Genomic DNA, 15,923 nt, shown 5'->3' with positions numbered 1-15,923 from the left:
CAAACCCATTCCACTATCGGCGTGGGTGTCCTGCTCAACTCCTAATATTTATTTAGGATATTTGTCTTTTTTTTAAAAATAAATTTTTAAAAAAAAATTATAAGACAAAAGACAATACATAGACATAACACCTAGAGGACGACAAAACAGTGGACAAAACATCATAAAGTCAGAGTATTGAGAAAAATGTTACAAATAAAAATAAAATGCATGTGTACATGTGTGCGTGTGTGTGAGCTTTTTTAATAAATTTTTTATTTAAAGAAACAAAATGCATAGATGAAGGCAGATATGTAGTATGAGCGTATGCATGTACGTGGAATTGAATTGGTTTCCAGGCAAGGGAAAATAATAAAATTAATGAATTAAGATGAATTAACTCATCAATAAGGTGAGTGGTGTCATGTTTGAAAAAACATCGGGAACGATGACCAGCTGTCGTGTGTTCTGTTGTGTTGTAAATGATCGATGAGGTGAGTTTTTCCATTGAAACAGATTCTGACATTACATTTTTCCAGTGTGTGATGTGTGTGTTATTCCTTGATTTCCAGATCATGAGTATTGTTTTCTTTCTGGATATTCGTCTTCTAAAGAAAACTCAATGCTCCACCTGTAGAGCTCTCACACGCCGGTCACACGCCCTCGCGTTTCCAAATTGTTGCTGCCCCTGACCGATTGTCCTCTCTCCGTCCAGAACGAATACTCGTGGATGAGCTACGTCAGCATGTCGGCCGTCTTCCTCTTCGTGAGCTTCTTTGAAATCGGGCCCGGGCCCATCCCGTGGTTCATCGTCGCCGAGCTCTTCAGTCAGGGACCTCGACCGGCGGCCATCGCTCTGGCCGGCTGCTGCAACTGGACCAGCAACTTTGTCGTCGGCATGATGTTTCCATATGTACAGGTAGAGGCAGAATACACACGCGTGGGCTCAGCGACGGAAACACACGAGGGCAGAGGTCAAAACTGCCCCTGAGAAATATACTGTTGCCTCTGATGTCACGAGGAGAGGGGCAAAAGATGACCTCATAATTATGATAATTTAATAGCGTTTTGTTGTTGTTCGTTGCCGTGGGTGTCCTCTCTGTATTGCCTGTAGGTACACACACACAAAAATATATATATATATATAATTTTGAATTATAAAAAAACTAAAAAATAAGTTAGAATTGTTAATAGATGTTTAACATTTTTTATAAGAAATAACCACAAAGAAATAAGAATACATTTAAATGTGATCGTCTGATTTATGTTTTCTGTAGACTCCTGCCTAATAGTCTTATTATTGCTATTTTATGATAATTTCTCATATAAATAACCTAAATAAGTATATTTATTATTTTTGAACCAAGGTTAAATGTTATTTCACAAGTTTAAAAAAGTGCCTAATTTCTTTTGAAATGCCCCTGGATTTTCGTCAGTGGGGGTAAAAATTGCCCCCTAATGAATGTGTAAATGTCCGATACCCTGTATGTTAAACCCCAAACACTGACTCTCTGTCCTGTGTTCCTCTGTCTCAGACTTGGTTGGAATCGTACGTGTTCATCCTGTTCGCCGTGCTGCTCCTCGGCTTCACCGTGTACATTTACCTCCGGGTGCCCGAGACCAAGGGCAAGAGCTTCGAGGAGATCGCCGCCATCTTCCACAAGGACCGCAAGAAGTCGCCCGAAGAGGCTGCGGAAATGCAGCAGCTGAAGGCCTCCACGGACGCTTGAAAACAAGACGGCCGTGTTGTGTGCGGTCCAGTTTGTGCGCGTGTTGCGAAGGTTCAAACTGTCTGTCAGTATTACCCAACGTCGAGTATTTGTTGTGCATTACGATTATTGTTGAATAGGGTGCGACACAAAAAACTCAGCAGCAACACACAATAGCACGTTTGTGTTATATGAAGTGGAGTTTACATTTATTCCATATATAAACTCGCGGTATACAATATTTTACGACAAGCCTGTTTGTTTATTTTTGACCCGACTGCAGCTTTATTGCGTCTTTTATTGTCATCGGTTGACAGGCTTTAGTGTTTTGAATTCACTTCCACTGCTGTCATAGCTTCATTTGTGGCCACAGTAGGCCCATTTTTCCAGAGTAAATAAGCATAAAAATGTCCCTGTGCACTGCATACCCAGCACCAGACATAAGTTAGACAAAGTTAGAGAATAATAATGAACATAGAGCGGGAGAAAAGAGTCAAAAGGAGAGCGACTGTTGGCCGTACACTCAAAGAAATGACTCATTGGATGAACTCAATTAAATTGTTGGCAGGTTTTCCATCCAATAATTATATTCAACTCCAACTCAAATTTAGCACATCAGTGCAATACAATGTAATTAAGTTAGTCCAACTCATTTGTATCAAATATATCTAAAATAAAATAACAATATTCATTAAATTAAATTAATTTGTGTTTGTCCAACTCAAAATATAAACTAACTAAGAAAATATGCAAACTCCACACAGAAGGAAAGCCCCGATTGGGAATTGAACCCACAGACCTCTGGCTTTTAGGCGACGGTGCTAGCCACTACACCACCATACAGCCCTGAAAGTGTCTTCACCTTGTAAACAACTGATTCTCAGCTGGCGCATGTGCAAAGGGTAGTCCTCAATGAAACACATTTATTTTGAGTTGATATGCACACCATCTAACCTAAATAAATCTAATAAATGAAAGAATTCATACATTTTGTGTTCCACCCATTAAATATAAATATCTATTTTTGTAATTGATTTATTTAAATGTATCAAACAATATTTAAATGTGTCACCTCGAAGAAGGGCTTGAATAGTTTTTGTGAGTGTAACCTAAATAAATCTAATAAATGAAAGTATTCATACATTTTGTGTTACACCCATTCAAAATAAATATCTTCGTTTTGTAATTGATTTATTTAAATGTATCAAGCAATATTTAAATGTGTCACCTCTAAGAAGGGCTTGAATCGTTTTTTTGAGTGTATGCGCTCTTCAGTTGACCGGAAAACACAACGACCGCAGATGAACGCTGACGTGTCTGCGTGGGTTTGTCAACGGGCAGCTGTTGGATATCAAGTTGGTCACTTTTGTGTTCAAGCTTTTTAAAAATGTAACTTTAAAATAAACAGAATTGTGTAATTACTGTGCCAGGAAATTCAACATTATTTTGATGGTGTTTAATACTCCACCATTTTTGGTCTTGGAATATATGAGCATACACACGTGTGTGTTATTGAGAGTTTGGCCTTCGCTGTGAACGGTGGATGTGTGTGTGAGTGGGACATGAGGGATGTTTTGAAGTGGAGATGTTTCTTTATGCTAACCGTAAACCTGAGGCGTGCACGGCCATTGCTCTCTGACTGACCACAGCTCGCCAATCACGGTCCAATAACTTCCAGATGTGGAAACGTGGAGCCTCCAGCGCTCCTTCACTGATGATGGACTTTTAAGTGTGGGAAACATCTCATGTCCAGCAATTAAAACTTTTGAAAACAACAAATATTTGCCTTTTTGTTGTTGTTGTTGTCTTCGTCATATATCCTGGATTGAACAGCTGATGTCATTTTTACAATCGAAGGAGATAATTAAATGTTTGATTAGTTTGCAAGGGTGCTTGGGAGCGGGGACCTTGAAGAAAGAAAACACTTCTTCTTTTTTTTATCAATCTAATAGTGCACTGGATCCTCCACTGGATTTAGGGGATCCTCATTGCTGTATAGATGGAGACTTTGAGGAGATCCATGTGAAGACCAATCAAGGAGAACATGGCGAGTTAGACAGTAGAGGAAAAACAAGAACCTCTGAAAAGAGACACTACATTTTCATCACCAACGTTGTCTAAGAAACAATTCATTTCAAGTACCAAAGAGACAAAATAACACCATTAAGAATGTCTTTTAAATTACATTGTCTGTCTGTCTACCACAGTTAGACAGCTGGTTTATGCTCTGCTGTTATAGGCTCTATAATAAGAAGAACTGGACTTCTATCTTTCTTAAAGAAAAATACAGTGTGTCTCTTCAGAGCAAAATGTAAGAATCAATTCGAAACCACGTGATAAGAATTCACATTTTAAAAAATATCAAAAAGATAGAAGTGTTCCGACCCCTGCATCAATAATAATAATAAAAAACCTGCTGAGTCAAAAGTCCAATTTAAAAAAAAATGTGCTATAATAAAATTAAAATAAGTTATAAACACAACATTTAGTAAAATATAGTATCAGTAGTTTCTCCGAATTATTCTCTCTATATATTAGGCGACTGGCTTGTTTCTATTAATACATCAGCATGTAGAGCGTTGTGGAAGCTCAACGCGGAGGTATATTAAATAGTGCGTTTTCTATTGAGTTGTTTAATCTACATCAGTGTGTTATGCGACGGCTAAATGTGGCGTATGGTGAATGTGGCAGGTAAACCGGCTCGTTACAGGTGTGCGTGGCTTTGCAGAGCCTCCATTGCGGCGCGAGCCTGCCCAACGTCACAAGCCCGCTGTGATTAGGCTCCTCCCCCTCCGTCGTCAGCGAAGCGCTTCCTCGTACCTGCCCCCCTCCGCTCCTCCTGCGCTACAAAACCTCTACGCATGCGAACTGACTCCCTTTTTTTTTGTAAGTTCGATAAAAGGTAAGTTTAAAAACCCCGCAGGCCGCTTATCAGTTAAACTTCCACCGTGTAGCCGACGTTTGGTGTATTTCTGTATTGTTTTAGCCGCGCGGTCCCGCGTTATCTGAGGCGGGGACTCGTTCCGTCGCCTCGCGTTAGTCCGCGTGTTAATCGATAACTTCTAAATGAGACGATCTTTTGTAAACTGCTTATTGATAAATAAATGAGCGCCGTGTGTTTTTAGCTCCTTGGCAAGAGTGTCGGCAGCCAGTTGCGACGAGCTAACTCGTGTTCGCGCGCGCGAGCGACGACAACGGGGACACGCGGTGGGACCCCAAACCTAGCTTACTGGCGCTAGTAGCTGTAATGTAGCTAGCGAGCTAGCGGCGCTAATGGGGGTTCTGCTAGCTTAGCGCTACACGCTGCGCAGCCGCTCTGACGCCGATTTAAACCACATTTTCGGACAAATTTGAGGAGGCGATGAACCGATGAAGGCGACGCAACCCACGTGTTTAGCTCGCTCGCCGGTTGTTGCCCCCGAACCGTGTGTTTAAAAAAGTAAATGGTGACTACAGCAACATGGCGACACGAGGGCAATTACCAGTAGCTGTTAGCTTATTCAGTGGCTTGTCCCACCTCGAGTGAGTGTTTTGAAGTATGAGGCTGGAGGTAATCAATGTCATCGTTTTAAAGCACGTCTCAATGCGTATTGCAGATAACTTGTTGAGAAGCGTGTTTGTCGCTGAGCAATGTGCAGCTAAGCACTTACATGTCGGCTCCCTCTTGATTTCAGGGTATTTATTTTGTAGCACTAATGGCCCGATAGCTAGCTGGTGGTGGAGGTGTCGAAGTTGGTCTTGGTCCTAGTTCCATGTGCACCATTTAAACGTTTTTACATATCTGTGCTCATCAGCTATCACACAATATTGTTCTTTATATATTTGCACACATATAATTTATTCGCACCAAAAACATCATTCGTTCTTGAAGTAATTCTGTTGTTCTTGTCTTCCTCTTATCAGGTTGGTGTAAAGATATCCGGTCAAATGGAGGACGGTGATTTTTCAACCGCTGAATCCGGGGCCTCAACGACATTCCCACAGCAGTGTTCTGCTCTGAGGAAGAATGGCTTTGTCATGATCAAGGGCTTCCCCTGTAAGATCATGGAAATGAGTACATCCAAGACGGGCAAGCATGGACATGCCAAGGTAAAAACCACCATGTGGAATACAAAGCTTGCATCACTTGATTTAGCCCCTTTCTTCAAGTAACCCCGAAAGCGTATTGACCCACAATTAATTATTTCTTTTTCACTCCCCAGGTTCATCTCGTAGGAATTGACATCTTTACTCAGAAGAAATATGAAGATATCTGCCCATCTACCCATAACATGGACGTCCCACATGTTACAAGGAGAGACTTCACGGTGAGACATTCCATTCACTCGGTGTGACCTATGGGCATTATCCAAAGTGAACTTAATATCAGTTTAAATCAATTTGTCCTGGAAGCCAATAATTGTTTCCCTTCCCAGTAGTTGGTTTTTGGCATTTGTTTAGACAACCAGTGCATATAATGTTTTTTTAATTTGATACAACCTCATCCAAATCAAAAGGTGTGACGCGAGAAAATACCTTTTGGATGACTGTACCGGTGTGTCGCATGCGTTAAAGCTGAGCTGTCTTTTTCAGGTATTGTGAATGGATGTTTATGTTTGGAACTTTTTCTTCTGCCATTATGCAGCTTTTCCACCCTAGATAGAAGCCTATTTTCGGATGTGAATTCTCTAAAAGCGCAAAAAATGTTTTGTGTATTGGGAAGAAGACTGTTTTCCTTTGGTTTAGTTTTGTAAACTTAATGCTGTACATTTTCTAAATAACGTCTGAAAACACCCGCCAAAATCAATGGCGTCAGAGATTTGCATGAGTAAATTGTTGGCAGCTGGCGGGGGGGAAGTTTGGAGGTCAGGGAAAACTTCAGCCAGTCAGCCGTATCTCGTCCAATGCGGTGCTTTGATAGCGAGCGGCTGAAATGAATAGAAACAGGACGACTGACAGGTTTGGCTTACAACAGATCGCTGCGCAGTGATGCATTGTGTGTGTGCTTTATTTTTGCAATCGGCATGTTCCCTTTGTTAGTTTACATTATTGCAAATCGTTGCAAAAGCAATAGTTTTATACTCGGTTGACTTTTTTTTCATACAAAAAGTATTGCACTTCCTCACAGCCACTGTAATTAATATCTAAATTCCACCTAGGATTAGGATGACCGGTGCAAGTTATGTATTATATATCTGCATTTAATTTAAATCAACTAATCTTAACGGTTGACTGTTTTTGCTCTTTGCCTGATTGCACATTCAGGTTATTGACGTTACAGATGGTTACCTGTCCCTGATGGATGACACTGGAGCAACCAGAGAGGACCTTAAACTACCAGATTCTGATATCGGCAGAGAAATCGAGAAGAAGTTTGATAATGGAGACAATTTCCTGGTGAGTTTCTGTGGCCTGTAAAACAAGTTTAACGGACATTTGATTAAACTTTTCCGGTGTCCTAGAGCTGACACTGCACGAGCATCACATAGGTTTTTGTTTAATGTATTTGCATTACTAAAGTACTCTGTTATCATATCAGACTCTTGTGACGGAGCCATCCAAAGCAAGACAATTGCTCCAACAACTTATTTTGTGTCTCGTTTCAGGTCACCGTGTTGAAAGCTACAGGAACCGAAGCTGTTGTTGCCACCAAAATCTGTAATCAGTAATTAGTATTTGTCCAGGACAGCGCTGAGGACCTCGCACTCCTACTCTCCCATGTGGCTTTGCAGCCTCACCAACGCGCCTGGCCGTCACCCCCACATCTTCCCGTCGCTGGTCAAGTGAAGTCTGGAAACTGGACGGGGCCCGCTTCAATCACGAAGTTATCCACCTGCAGCCGTCACTGCTTAATTTTGCAAATTGCTACTGATTTTATTTCAGGAATACCTAACAACATTCCAGCATTTCGTAACATTCTTTTGAGTATAGGTGACGTTTGTGTCTTCTGTCTGCATTACTTTTTAAATTACACTTATTGTTCCCCCTTTTTCTTCTGAATGAAATATAGAGCGTTGGAGTCGGCTGTGATCATGTATCCTGATGTTTTTTGTTTACAATTGTGACGCTGCGCCTTGCTTTCACCTTAAATTCTACCCCCCACCCCCCAAATAGGATTTTTACCTCTGCTGACTTCATACCTCAAACGGGCTCCAGCTCTACAGCTCGAAGAACTTTAAAACAACTTCATGGCCAGACAGCGCCTTTCTGCCTTTGACAATTAAAAACATATGCATGCAAACTTTTAATTGACAAATGACTTGTATGCCCATGCCCGAGCAGCTGTGAATTTATATAAAATTGAATTTACTTTGCATTACAAGTGTAGCAAGTAACTCTGCTGTCTCAAGCTGTTTTTGGTGTCTGGTTGCGCCCATTTTCTCATTCATGCTATAAAACATTTTTCTTTCACTTGAGGCCTTTTATGGATAGAAAATAATTTCGACAAGGACAGAAACACTGAACACCTCAACGATTAGCATCACTACACTGCTTCAGAGGGTTCTTGGCACACAATTCACAATTGTTTTACGTTTTCTAAGACCTAGTCAAATCTAGATCATGTTTCTGCAGTGGGTGTTTCCACGTCTGGTCATGGGAGACTGGACTATGAGTGTTACCATAGAGCTATCCTATGGGCTGCGGTGGGGAACGTGGTTGTAGAAAAGTACATTTGGGGTGGTGGGTCTGTTTGCTTTGTGATGGGAGCCTTCACGTGATAAACTGAATTGTTGCTCAAAAGTATTTTTTCATAAGAAATGGAGACCGTGGGTATTTGCAGGCAATTCAGATTGTGTTACATGAGGCTCATTAACATGGATGCTGTTGATTCTGGATTCAGATGCAGGCAGTCGGTGTTCTCCCCTGCCTCCTACTATTAAAATGACAACCGTAAATATATTTGACGCGCTTTTTAGTCTGAGGTTGGTTTTTCCTTCCAGTTTGAGTATTTGTACCAATGGTGCAGTGAGGAGGCTGACTAAAGTCTCGAGTGCACGCGTTAAACAAATTGCAAATAGCCTGCTATTCAGTTGCATAATGACCGTTCTAGTTATTTGTTTTTAGCCTGACTGGGATTTTGGCTTCCTCACTGCACTGATGCAGTAATCATTTTGCATTTTCAAGCTTCGGTTGTGATCCTGTGTCTGTAAACAATAAAAAAAAAAAAAAACGTACCTCAGAAGCATAAACATATTCAAGACATCTGATTCATTTGTTTATCCATGTCCTAAACACCAGCTACGGAAAAGGGTTTCGCGTGACACTTTCTGACGTCACTGTCCTAAAAATCAGTTAAATTCGTGTCAACTAATAACATGGGGTGGCAATAGGTTCAGCTAAAAGTATGTTTTACTCCATTCAAGACACCAATGTAATCCACTGAATGTTGTATTGTTTAAGTTCTACGTCATCTTGTTCCAATGTGTCCTAAAAAGGATCTCCGGCGTCACAACTGTGGCTTCTTGCAGCAACTTTCTCTCCTGGCCGTCGAGATCTTTACATTTGGGTCCGCAGCAGAGCTGTGGACCGCAAGAACCAAAAGGGGCTGATGAAGAGGGGAGGAGTCACGCGACTGTTATTGGCGCATTTCAGTTTCAAGTGAACGTACTGCTGGGGTCACGCGCATGAAGACATATAGTTCCTGCTTTTGTGTTCATGAGCCCATAAATCATCTTGTAACTTGTGTGTACATTGCAGAACATGCTATACTGTCTTTGGGGTAGTTCATTAAACTACAAAACAAGATATGAGTCTTCCTTAAGCCATACTCGCGTGCTGTGCCTCGTGTCCGAGGGCAGACCGGTTTGTCAGCACCAACGGGTCAGGCCTCGTTCGCAGCACTGAAACACGCCCCATGACCATGTTTACGCTGGAAGGGAGGCGGCTCGCCCTGGTTGGTTCCTCCTGCTGATCTAGGATCAGAGACAAGCCGCAGAAAGCGATGAGTCGGCAGTCACGAGAATCAGATTTTCTCAAGGCTCCAAAATAAAAGCTTCCTTCAACGGCGTCAGCAGTGAGGATATTTCAGGTATTTCCCCAAGCTTGGCACAGGTATTTTGTTTCCCGTTACATTTTAATCCAGCCAATCTACATTTAAATAAATCGGACCGTTAGCTTATTCTGGAACCTACAATATGCATTGCCGCCTCTATTCTAACTATATCCTGCTCGTACCTGCCCCCTATGCTCCCCTTGCGCCACAAAACCCCTGCGCATGCTAAGTGACTCTCCCTTTTTTTGTAAGCTAGATAAAAGGTAAGTTTACCCTCCCCTTCCACAGGCTGCTTAGAAGTGAAACTTTTACCGTGTATTTGACGTCAAGTATATAACGTTAGGTCATATATATTCTTTAATTTCGCTACGGTCCCGCGTTATCTGACGCTGGGACTCGTGTCGCCGCCTGGTCAGCTAATCAGTAACTTCTAAATGAGACGGTCTTCGCGAAACTGTTTATTGCTAAATAAAATCGCGCCGTGTGTTTTTAGCTCATTGGCAAGAGTGTCGGTTGCCGGTTTCGACGAGCTAACGGTCGCGAGCGCGTGCGGCCGACGACAAAGCGGGACTCCTAAACCTAGCTTGCTCGCTCGCTAGCTCCGTTACGTGGCAGCTACCAACTGCCACGTAACGGAGCTAACGGCGCTAACGGGGGTTCTGCTAGCTTAGCGCCACAAGCTGCGCAGCTGCTCTGACGCTGATTTTAACCAATTTTCCCGATGAATATGAGGAGGCGATGTAATAAACTATTAAAGGCAAAGCAAGCAACGTGTTTAGCTCGCTCGCCGGGTGTTGCACCCGAACCGTGTGTTAAAAAAAAAAAAAAAGGAAAGAAATGGTGACGACAGCAACATGGCGACACGAGGGCAAATGCCGTTATCTTATTCAGTGAGACGCTTGCCCCACCTCGAGTGAGTGTTAGTACTGAAGTATGAGGCTGGAGGGAATACATATTAACGTTTTAAAGGACGTCTAAATGCGTATATGACTTGTTGAGAAGCTTGTTTGCCGTTAAACAACGTGCAGCTAAGCACTTAAATGTCGTATCCCTATTTATTGTGTAGCACTCATGGCCTTATAGCTAGCTGGTGGTTGAGGTGTCGAAGTTGTTCTTGTTCCATGTGCACCATTTACACGTTTTCTCATATCTGCTCAACAGCTACCACACAATAGTGTTCTTTATACACTACCGTCAACAGTTTGGGGTCACCCATACTATCTCGTATTTTCCTTAAACTCACACTTTTCTTTAATCTAATGAATATAAAATAGTCAAGACATTGACAAGGTTAGAAATAATGATTATTATTTGAAATATGAATTTTGTTCAAGCTCAAAGGAAGGCCAGTTGTATAGCATCTCTCACCAGCATAACTGTTTTCAGCTGCGCTAACATAATTGCACAAGGGTTTTCCAATCACCCATTAGTCTAAGGCGATTGGTAAACACAATGTACCATTTGAACATTGGTGTGATTGTTGCTGTAAATGGGCCTCTATGCACCTATCTAGATATTTCATAAACAACCAGATGTTTCCACCTATAATAGTCATTTACCACATGAACAATCTATAGTGCATTTCTGATTAATTTAATGTTCTCTTCATTGAAAAAAAACTGCTTTTCTTTGAAAAATAAGGACATTTTTAAGTGACCCCAAACTATTGAACGGTAGTGTATATTTGCTCAAACATGCCTCATTCTTGAAGTAATTCTAGTGTCTCAGACGTGTTAATTTTGTTGTTCTTGTGTTCCTCTTATCAGGTTGGTGTAAAGCAGTCCATCATGGAGGATGGGGATTTTTCAACCGCTGAATCTGGGGCCTCAGATACATTCCCACAGCAGTGTTCTGCTCTGAGGAAGAATGGCTTTGTCATGATCAAGGGCAATCCCTGTAAGATCATGGAAATGAGTACGTCCAAGACTGGCAAGCATGGACATGCCAAGGTAAAAACCACCATGTGCATCATGTGGAATTCAAAGCTTACGGCACTTGATTTAGCCCCTTTCTTCAATCATACAAGTAACCTCCAAAGCTCATTGCCCCAGACTAATTATTTTCCCCCCCGCCCCCCAGGTTCATCTCGTAGGAATTGACATCTTTACTCAGAAGAAATATGAAGATATCTGCCCATCTACCCATAACATGGACGTCCCACGTGTTACAAGGAAAGAGTACTCGGTGAGACATTTCATTCACTCGGTGTGACCTATGGGCATTTTATCTAAAGTGAACTGAATATTATCACTTTAAATCAATTTGTACTAGAGGCCAATAACTGTTTCCCTTCCCAGTAGTTGGTGTTTGGCATTTGTTTAGACAACCAGTGCATATCTTTCCCATAATGTTTTTTAATTTGATACAACCTCAAACACATCGCTTTTTTTGGGTGTAACTTAAACTTGTTCTTGAAGTTGCTGAAAAAAGAGAAACCCTTTTCGTGCTTATTTTTTATTTGATGAATCTTACCTTTTCCCGTTGTTCGTTTACATTATTCCAAACCGTTGATCTAACTTTTACGAATTTAAAATAAAAGCAATAGTCTTATACTCTGTTGACTTTCTTTCATACCAAAAAATTACAGCCACTGTAATTAATATCTAAATTCCACTTAGGATTAGGATGACAGGTGCAAGTTATGCTTTATAGCTGCATTTAAGCATTTTTTCTCTGCCCTTTTAACTAAAAACAACCAATGTTTTAAACGGTTGACTGTTTTTGCTCTTTGCCTGATGGCACATTCAGTTTCTAGACATTACAGATGGTTACCTGTCCTTGATGGATGACGTTGGAACAACCAGAGAGGACCTTAAACTCCCAGATTCTGAGATCGGCAAAGAAATCGAGAAGAAGTTTGCTAATGATGAGCAGTTCATGGTGAGATTCTGTGGCCTGTGAAACGAGTTTAACTGACATTCGGTTAAACTTTTCCGGTGTCCTAGAGCTGACACTGCACGAGCATCACATAGGTTTGTGTTTAATGTATTTGCATTACCAAAGTACTCTGTTATCATATCAGACTCTTGTGACGGAGCCATCCAAAGCAAGAAAATTGCTCCAACAACTTATTTTGTGTCTCGTTTCAGGTCACCGTGTTGAAAGCTACAGGAACCGAAGCTGTTGTTGCCACCAAAATCTGTAATCAGTAATTAGTATTTGTCCAGGACAGCGCTGAGGACCTCGCACTCCTACTCTCCCATGTGGCTTTGCAGCCTCACCAACGCGCCTGGCCGTCACCCCCACATCTTCCCGTCGCTGGTCAAGTGAAGTCTGGAAACTGGACGGGGCCCGCTTCAATCACGAAGTTATCCACCTGCAGCCGTCACTGCTTAATTTTGCAAATTGCGACTGATTTTATTTCAGGAATACCTAACAACATTCCAGCATTTCGTAACATTCTTTTGAGTCTAGGTGACGTTTTTTCTGAATGAAATATAGAGCGTTGGAGTCGGCTGTGAGCATGTACCCTGATGTTTTTTGTTTACAATTGTGAGGCTGCGCCTTGGTTTCAACTTAAATTCTACCCCCCAAACAGGATTTTTACCTCGGCTGACTTCATACCTCAAACGGGCTCCAGCTCTACAGCTCGAAGAACTTTAAAACAACTTCATGGCCAGACAGCGCCTTTCTGCCTTTGACAATTAAAAACATATGCATGCAAACTTCTAATTGACAAATGACTTGTATGCCCATGCCCGAGCAGCTGTGAATTTATATAAAATTGAATTTACTTTGCATCACAAGTGTAGCAAGTAATTCTGCTGTTTTTGCAACCAAACCGGGGGTGTCTGGCTGCGCCCATTTTCTCATTCATGCTATAAAACATTTTTCTTTCACTTGAGGCCTTTTATGTATAGAAAATAATTTCGACAAGGACAAAAACACTGAACACTAACGATTAGCATCACTACACTGCTTCAGAGGGTTCTTGGCACACAATTGTTTTCTGTTTTCTAAGATCTAGTCAAATCTAGATCATGGTTCTGCTGTGGGGGTTTCCAAGTCTGGTCATGGGAGACTGGACTATGAGTGTAACCATAGAGCTATCCTATGGGCTGCGGTGGGGAACGTGGTTTTAGAAAAGTACATTTGGGGTGGCGGGTCTGTTTGCTGTCTGGGTTGTGGCTCAAAAGTAATTTTTTTTTTTTAAGAAATGGAGATGGGTACTTGCAAGAAAATCAGATTGTCCTTTGCAGTTTTCTCCCCTGCCTCCTACCATTAAAATGACAACTGTAAATATATTTGACTGCTTTAGTCTGAGGTTGTTTTCCTTGGTGCAGTAAGGAGGCTGACTAAAGTCGGTAGAGTGCACGCGTTAAACAAATTGCAAATAGCTTGCTATTCAGTTGCATAATGACCGTTCGAGTCATTTGTTTTTAGCCTGACTGGGATTTTGGCTTCCTCACTTGCACTGATGCAGTAATCATTTTGCAATTTCAAACTTCCGTTGTGATCCTGTGTCTTTGTAAAAAAAAAACTTACCTCAGTGAAGCATAAACATGTTTAAGACATCCGGTTTATCTGGCAGAAATCCCTCAGTCCTAAACACCAGCTATACGGAAAAGGGTTTCACGTGACACTTTCTGACGTCAGTCTTAAAAATCGTTACATTCGTGTCAACTAATATCAACACAGGGTGGCAATAGGTCCAGCTAAAAGTATGTCTTACTCCATTCAAAACACCCAACCTCTACTGAATGGTGTATTGTTTATTACGTTTTTCTTCTTATTCCAATGTGTCCTAAAAAGGTGCTGCGGCGTCACAACTTTCTCTCCTGGCCGTCGAGATCTTCAAGGAGTTTCTGAGATTGGAGGACAGGGATAAAATGCGATGTTGTGCTCTTCGCAATAAAACACCTTTGACGTGTCGAGTCTTGGCCAATCAGCGTTAAGATGTCTCCAGCGTCTTCATTGGGCGTCAGCTTGAACATCAGCCCGCAACATCCACCGCTGTAATGGTGCCCGGTGTATCGATACTTAAAATGTATCCGAACGTTAAAAACTACGATTTTGCATTATTTTAGTATCGGTACTTTATTAAAATATCGCGCGGTCATGCTGCCTGTGTAACCCCCGTGAGATGTCTCCTGGTCAAACAGTGACCATGGAGCTGGGCAGGCTTGTGGTAACAGAAGTTTTATCCACATCTGCATTCATAACAAAGGTCAACACAGTTCGGTCATCTGGTGGGCAACAGCGCATGCGCAGTCTATTCATGCATCCTCAGTCACTGAGGATTACCCATTTTAAATACAGTAGTAAAGTGGTATAATGAAACTGATCGCATAGGGGGTTAAATAAATGTGAATAAAATACATGAAAAGTAACATAAACTGTCATTCTCTTAAATGTATGAGGAGAAATACAAAATAAATATATAATACAAAATATATTTTACAGATTTCCCACACTTGACTGTTGCCTTTGTTTAACATATTATTCATTTTATAACACCAATAAAATAACGCATTGAACATGTATACATAGAAAATACCACATCCGCATGTTTAAAACATTTACACACTCAATAGAACAACACACTGCAACACACCTGCATCATAACAACGGACAAAATAGTTCGGTCATCTGGTGTGGGCAACTGCGCATGCTCAGTCTAGAAAGACGGCATCACATTGGTGTTAGCTAGCTTAGCTGGACTAGAGACATTCTTTACTGGCAATAAAACACATGAATAACTAATAGTTAACTTAATGAAATCATGGCAAATATAATCTAAGACAATTACTATTCAAAGAAATAAAGCCAGCTGAACTTGTATTTACTTTCCCAATTAGTTAACACTATGTATTGCCCACATACATTCAAAGGCACGTTACCTAATCACTGAGGATTACCCATTCTTCTTCTTCTTCTTCTTCTTCTTTTAAATTTCATGGCGGATGGCATCCAGTGAACGGTGCATTTCCGCCACCTACTGTAGTGGAGTGTGGACCAGAGTACCTTATCCCCTTACAAAACCAAACAAATCAAACACAATAAAATCAATAAAACAAAACCAAACTAAAGTGAGATTCATAATTTCAGTGATTTAAATTATATTGCTCAATCCTGTTTCTTTCATATATTGTAATAACTGTGCTTCCCCCAAGTTTAATGCATATCAGATTTAGTTCCTCCACTCCCAGCTTCCTCTTCAACCTGTGTCGCTCAAGTGTGTATTTCTGGCCATGACGAATGATATGTTCTACAGATTCTGGTACTTGACCGTGCTCACATCGTCCTGTTGGGTCTTTATTTAT

At 41.3% G+C, this 15,923-nt stretch overlaps 3 protein-coding genes across 18 annotated transcripts in view; all 3 read left to right on the top strand.

Moving 5' to 3' along the window:
* LOC130201026 (traf2 and NCK-interacting protein kinase-like) overlaps positions 1 to 3,110 on the top strand; it is a 73,202-nt gene extending 70,092 nt beyond the window's left edge. For 11 of the 12 annotated variants that reach the window (XM_056425661.1, XM_056425657.1, XM_056425651.1 and 8 more), the window contains 2 exons: positions 695 to 898; positions 1,515 to 3,110. In XM_056425661.1, the coding sequence (XP_056281636.1) occupies positions 695 to 898; positions 1,515 to 1,709 (399 nt within the window). In that variant the 3' untranslated portion in view covers positions 1,710 to 3,110. Of the gene's footprint in view, positions 1 to 694; positions 899 to 1,514 lie in introns of those variants that run through there. The other variant, XM_056425655.1, reaches the window with a different exon arrangement.
* A 1,373-nt stretch (positions 3,111 to 4,483) lies between these two features.
* Positions 4,484 to 8,861, top strand: LOC130201900 (eukaryotic translation initiation factor 5A-1-like). Of its 2 annotated transcripts, none has more exons than XM_056427092.1 (5): positions 4,484 to 4,590; positions 5,592 to 5,777; positions 5,891 to 5,995; positions 6,933 to 7,064; positions 7,274 to 8,861. In XM_056427092.1, the coding sequence occupies exons 2-5, from the start codon at positions 5,616 to 5,618 to the stop codon at positions 7,334 to 7,336; spliced, it is 462 nt and encodes a 153-aa protein (XP_056283067.1). In that variant the 5' UTR covers positions 4,484 to 4,590; positions 5,592 to 5,615; the 3' UTR covers positions 7,337 to 8,861. The 2 variants fall into 2 exon arrangements, with proteins under 2 accessions (XP_056283067.1, XP_056283066.1); XM_056427091.1 differs by lacking the exon at positions 4,484 to 4,590 and adding an exon at positions 4,738 to 5,238.
* A 746-nt stretch (positions 8,862 to 9,607) lies between these two features.
* On the top strand, positions 9,608 to 13,904 carry LOC130201836 (eukaryotic translation initiation factor 5A-1-like). 4 transcript variants are annotated; one of them, XM_056426984.1, is made up of 6 exons: positions 9,617 to 9,719; positions 9,891 to 9,923; positions 11,427 to 11,609; positions 11,740 to 11,844; positions 12,409 to 12,540; positions 12,750 to 13,904. In XM_056426984.1, the coding sequence occupies exons 3-6, from the start codon at positions 11,448 to 11,450 to the stop codon at positions 12,810 to 12,812; spliced, it is 462 nt and encodes a 153-aa protein (XP_056282959.1). In that variant the 5' UTR covers positions 9,617 to 9,719; positions 9,891 to 9,923; positions 11,427 to 11,447; the 3' UTR covers positions 12,813 to 13,904. The 4 variants fall into 4 exon arrangements, with proteins under 4 accessions (XP_056282960.1, XP_056282957.1, XP_056282959.1 ...); XM_056426985.1 differs by lacking the exon at positions 9,891 to 9,923 and having other exon boundaries at positions 9,608 to 9,696; XM_056426982.1 differs by lacking the exon at positions 9,891 to 9,923 and having other exon boundaries at positions 9,612 to 9,719.
* The last annotated feature ends 2,019 nt before the right edge of the window (positions 13,905 to 15,923 follow it).

Source organism: Pseudoliparis swirei, chromosome 11, assembly GCF_029220125.1.
Source record: "Pseudoliparis swirei isolate HS2019 ecotype Mariana Trench chromosome 11, NWPU_hadal_v1, whole genome shotgun sequence".
NCBI lineage: Eukaryota > Metazoa > Chordata > Actinopteri > Perciformes > Liparidae > Pseudoliparis > Pseudoliparis swirei.
Note: the sequence above shows the minus strand (reverse complement) of the source record. Positions and strands in the feature narration are given on the sequence as shown.

Excerpts from the sequence above, each read along its gene's own strand:
- LOC130201900 (XM_056427091.1), top strand. Across the intron at positions 5,778-5,890 it reads GCAAGCATGGACATGCCAAG|GTTCATCTCGTAGGAATTGA; the intron begins GTAAAAACCACC and ends TTCACTCCCCAG. Across the intron at positions 7,065-7,273 it reads ATAATGGAGACAATTTCCTG|GTCACCGTGTTGAAAGCTAC; the intron begins GTGAGTTTCTGT and ends GTCTCGTTTCAG.
- LOC130201836 (XM_056426985.1), top strand. The coding sequence starts at position 11,448 with ATGGAGGATGGGGATTTTTCAACCGCTGAATCTGGGGCCTCAGATACA. Across the intron at positions 11,845-12,408 it reads TTACAAGGAAAGAGTACTCG|TTTCTAGACATTACAGATGG; the intron begins GTGAGACATTTC and ends TGGCACATTCAG. Across the intron at positions 12,541-12,749 it reads CTAATGATGAGCAGTTCATG|GTCACCGTGTTGAAAGCTAC; the intron begins GTGAGATTCTGT and ends GTCTCGTTTCAG.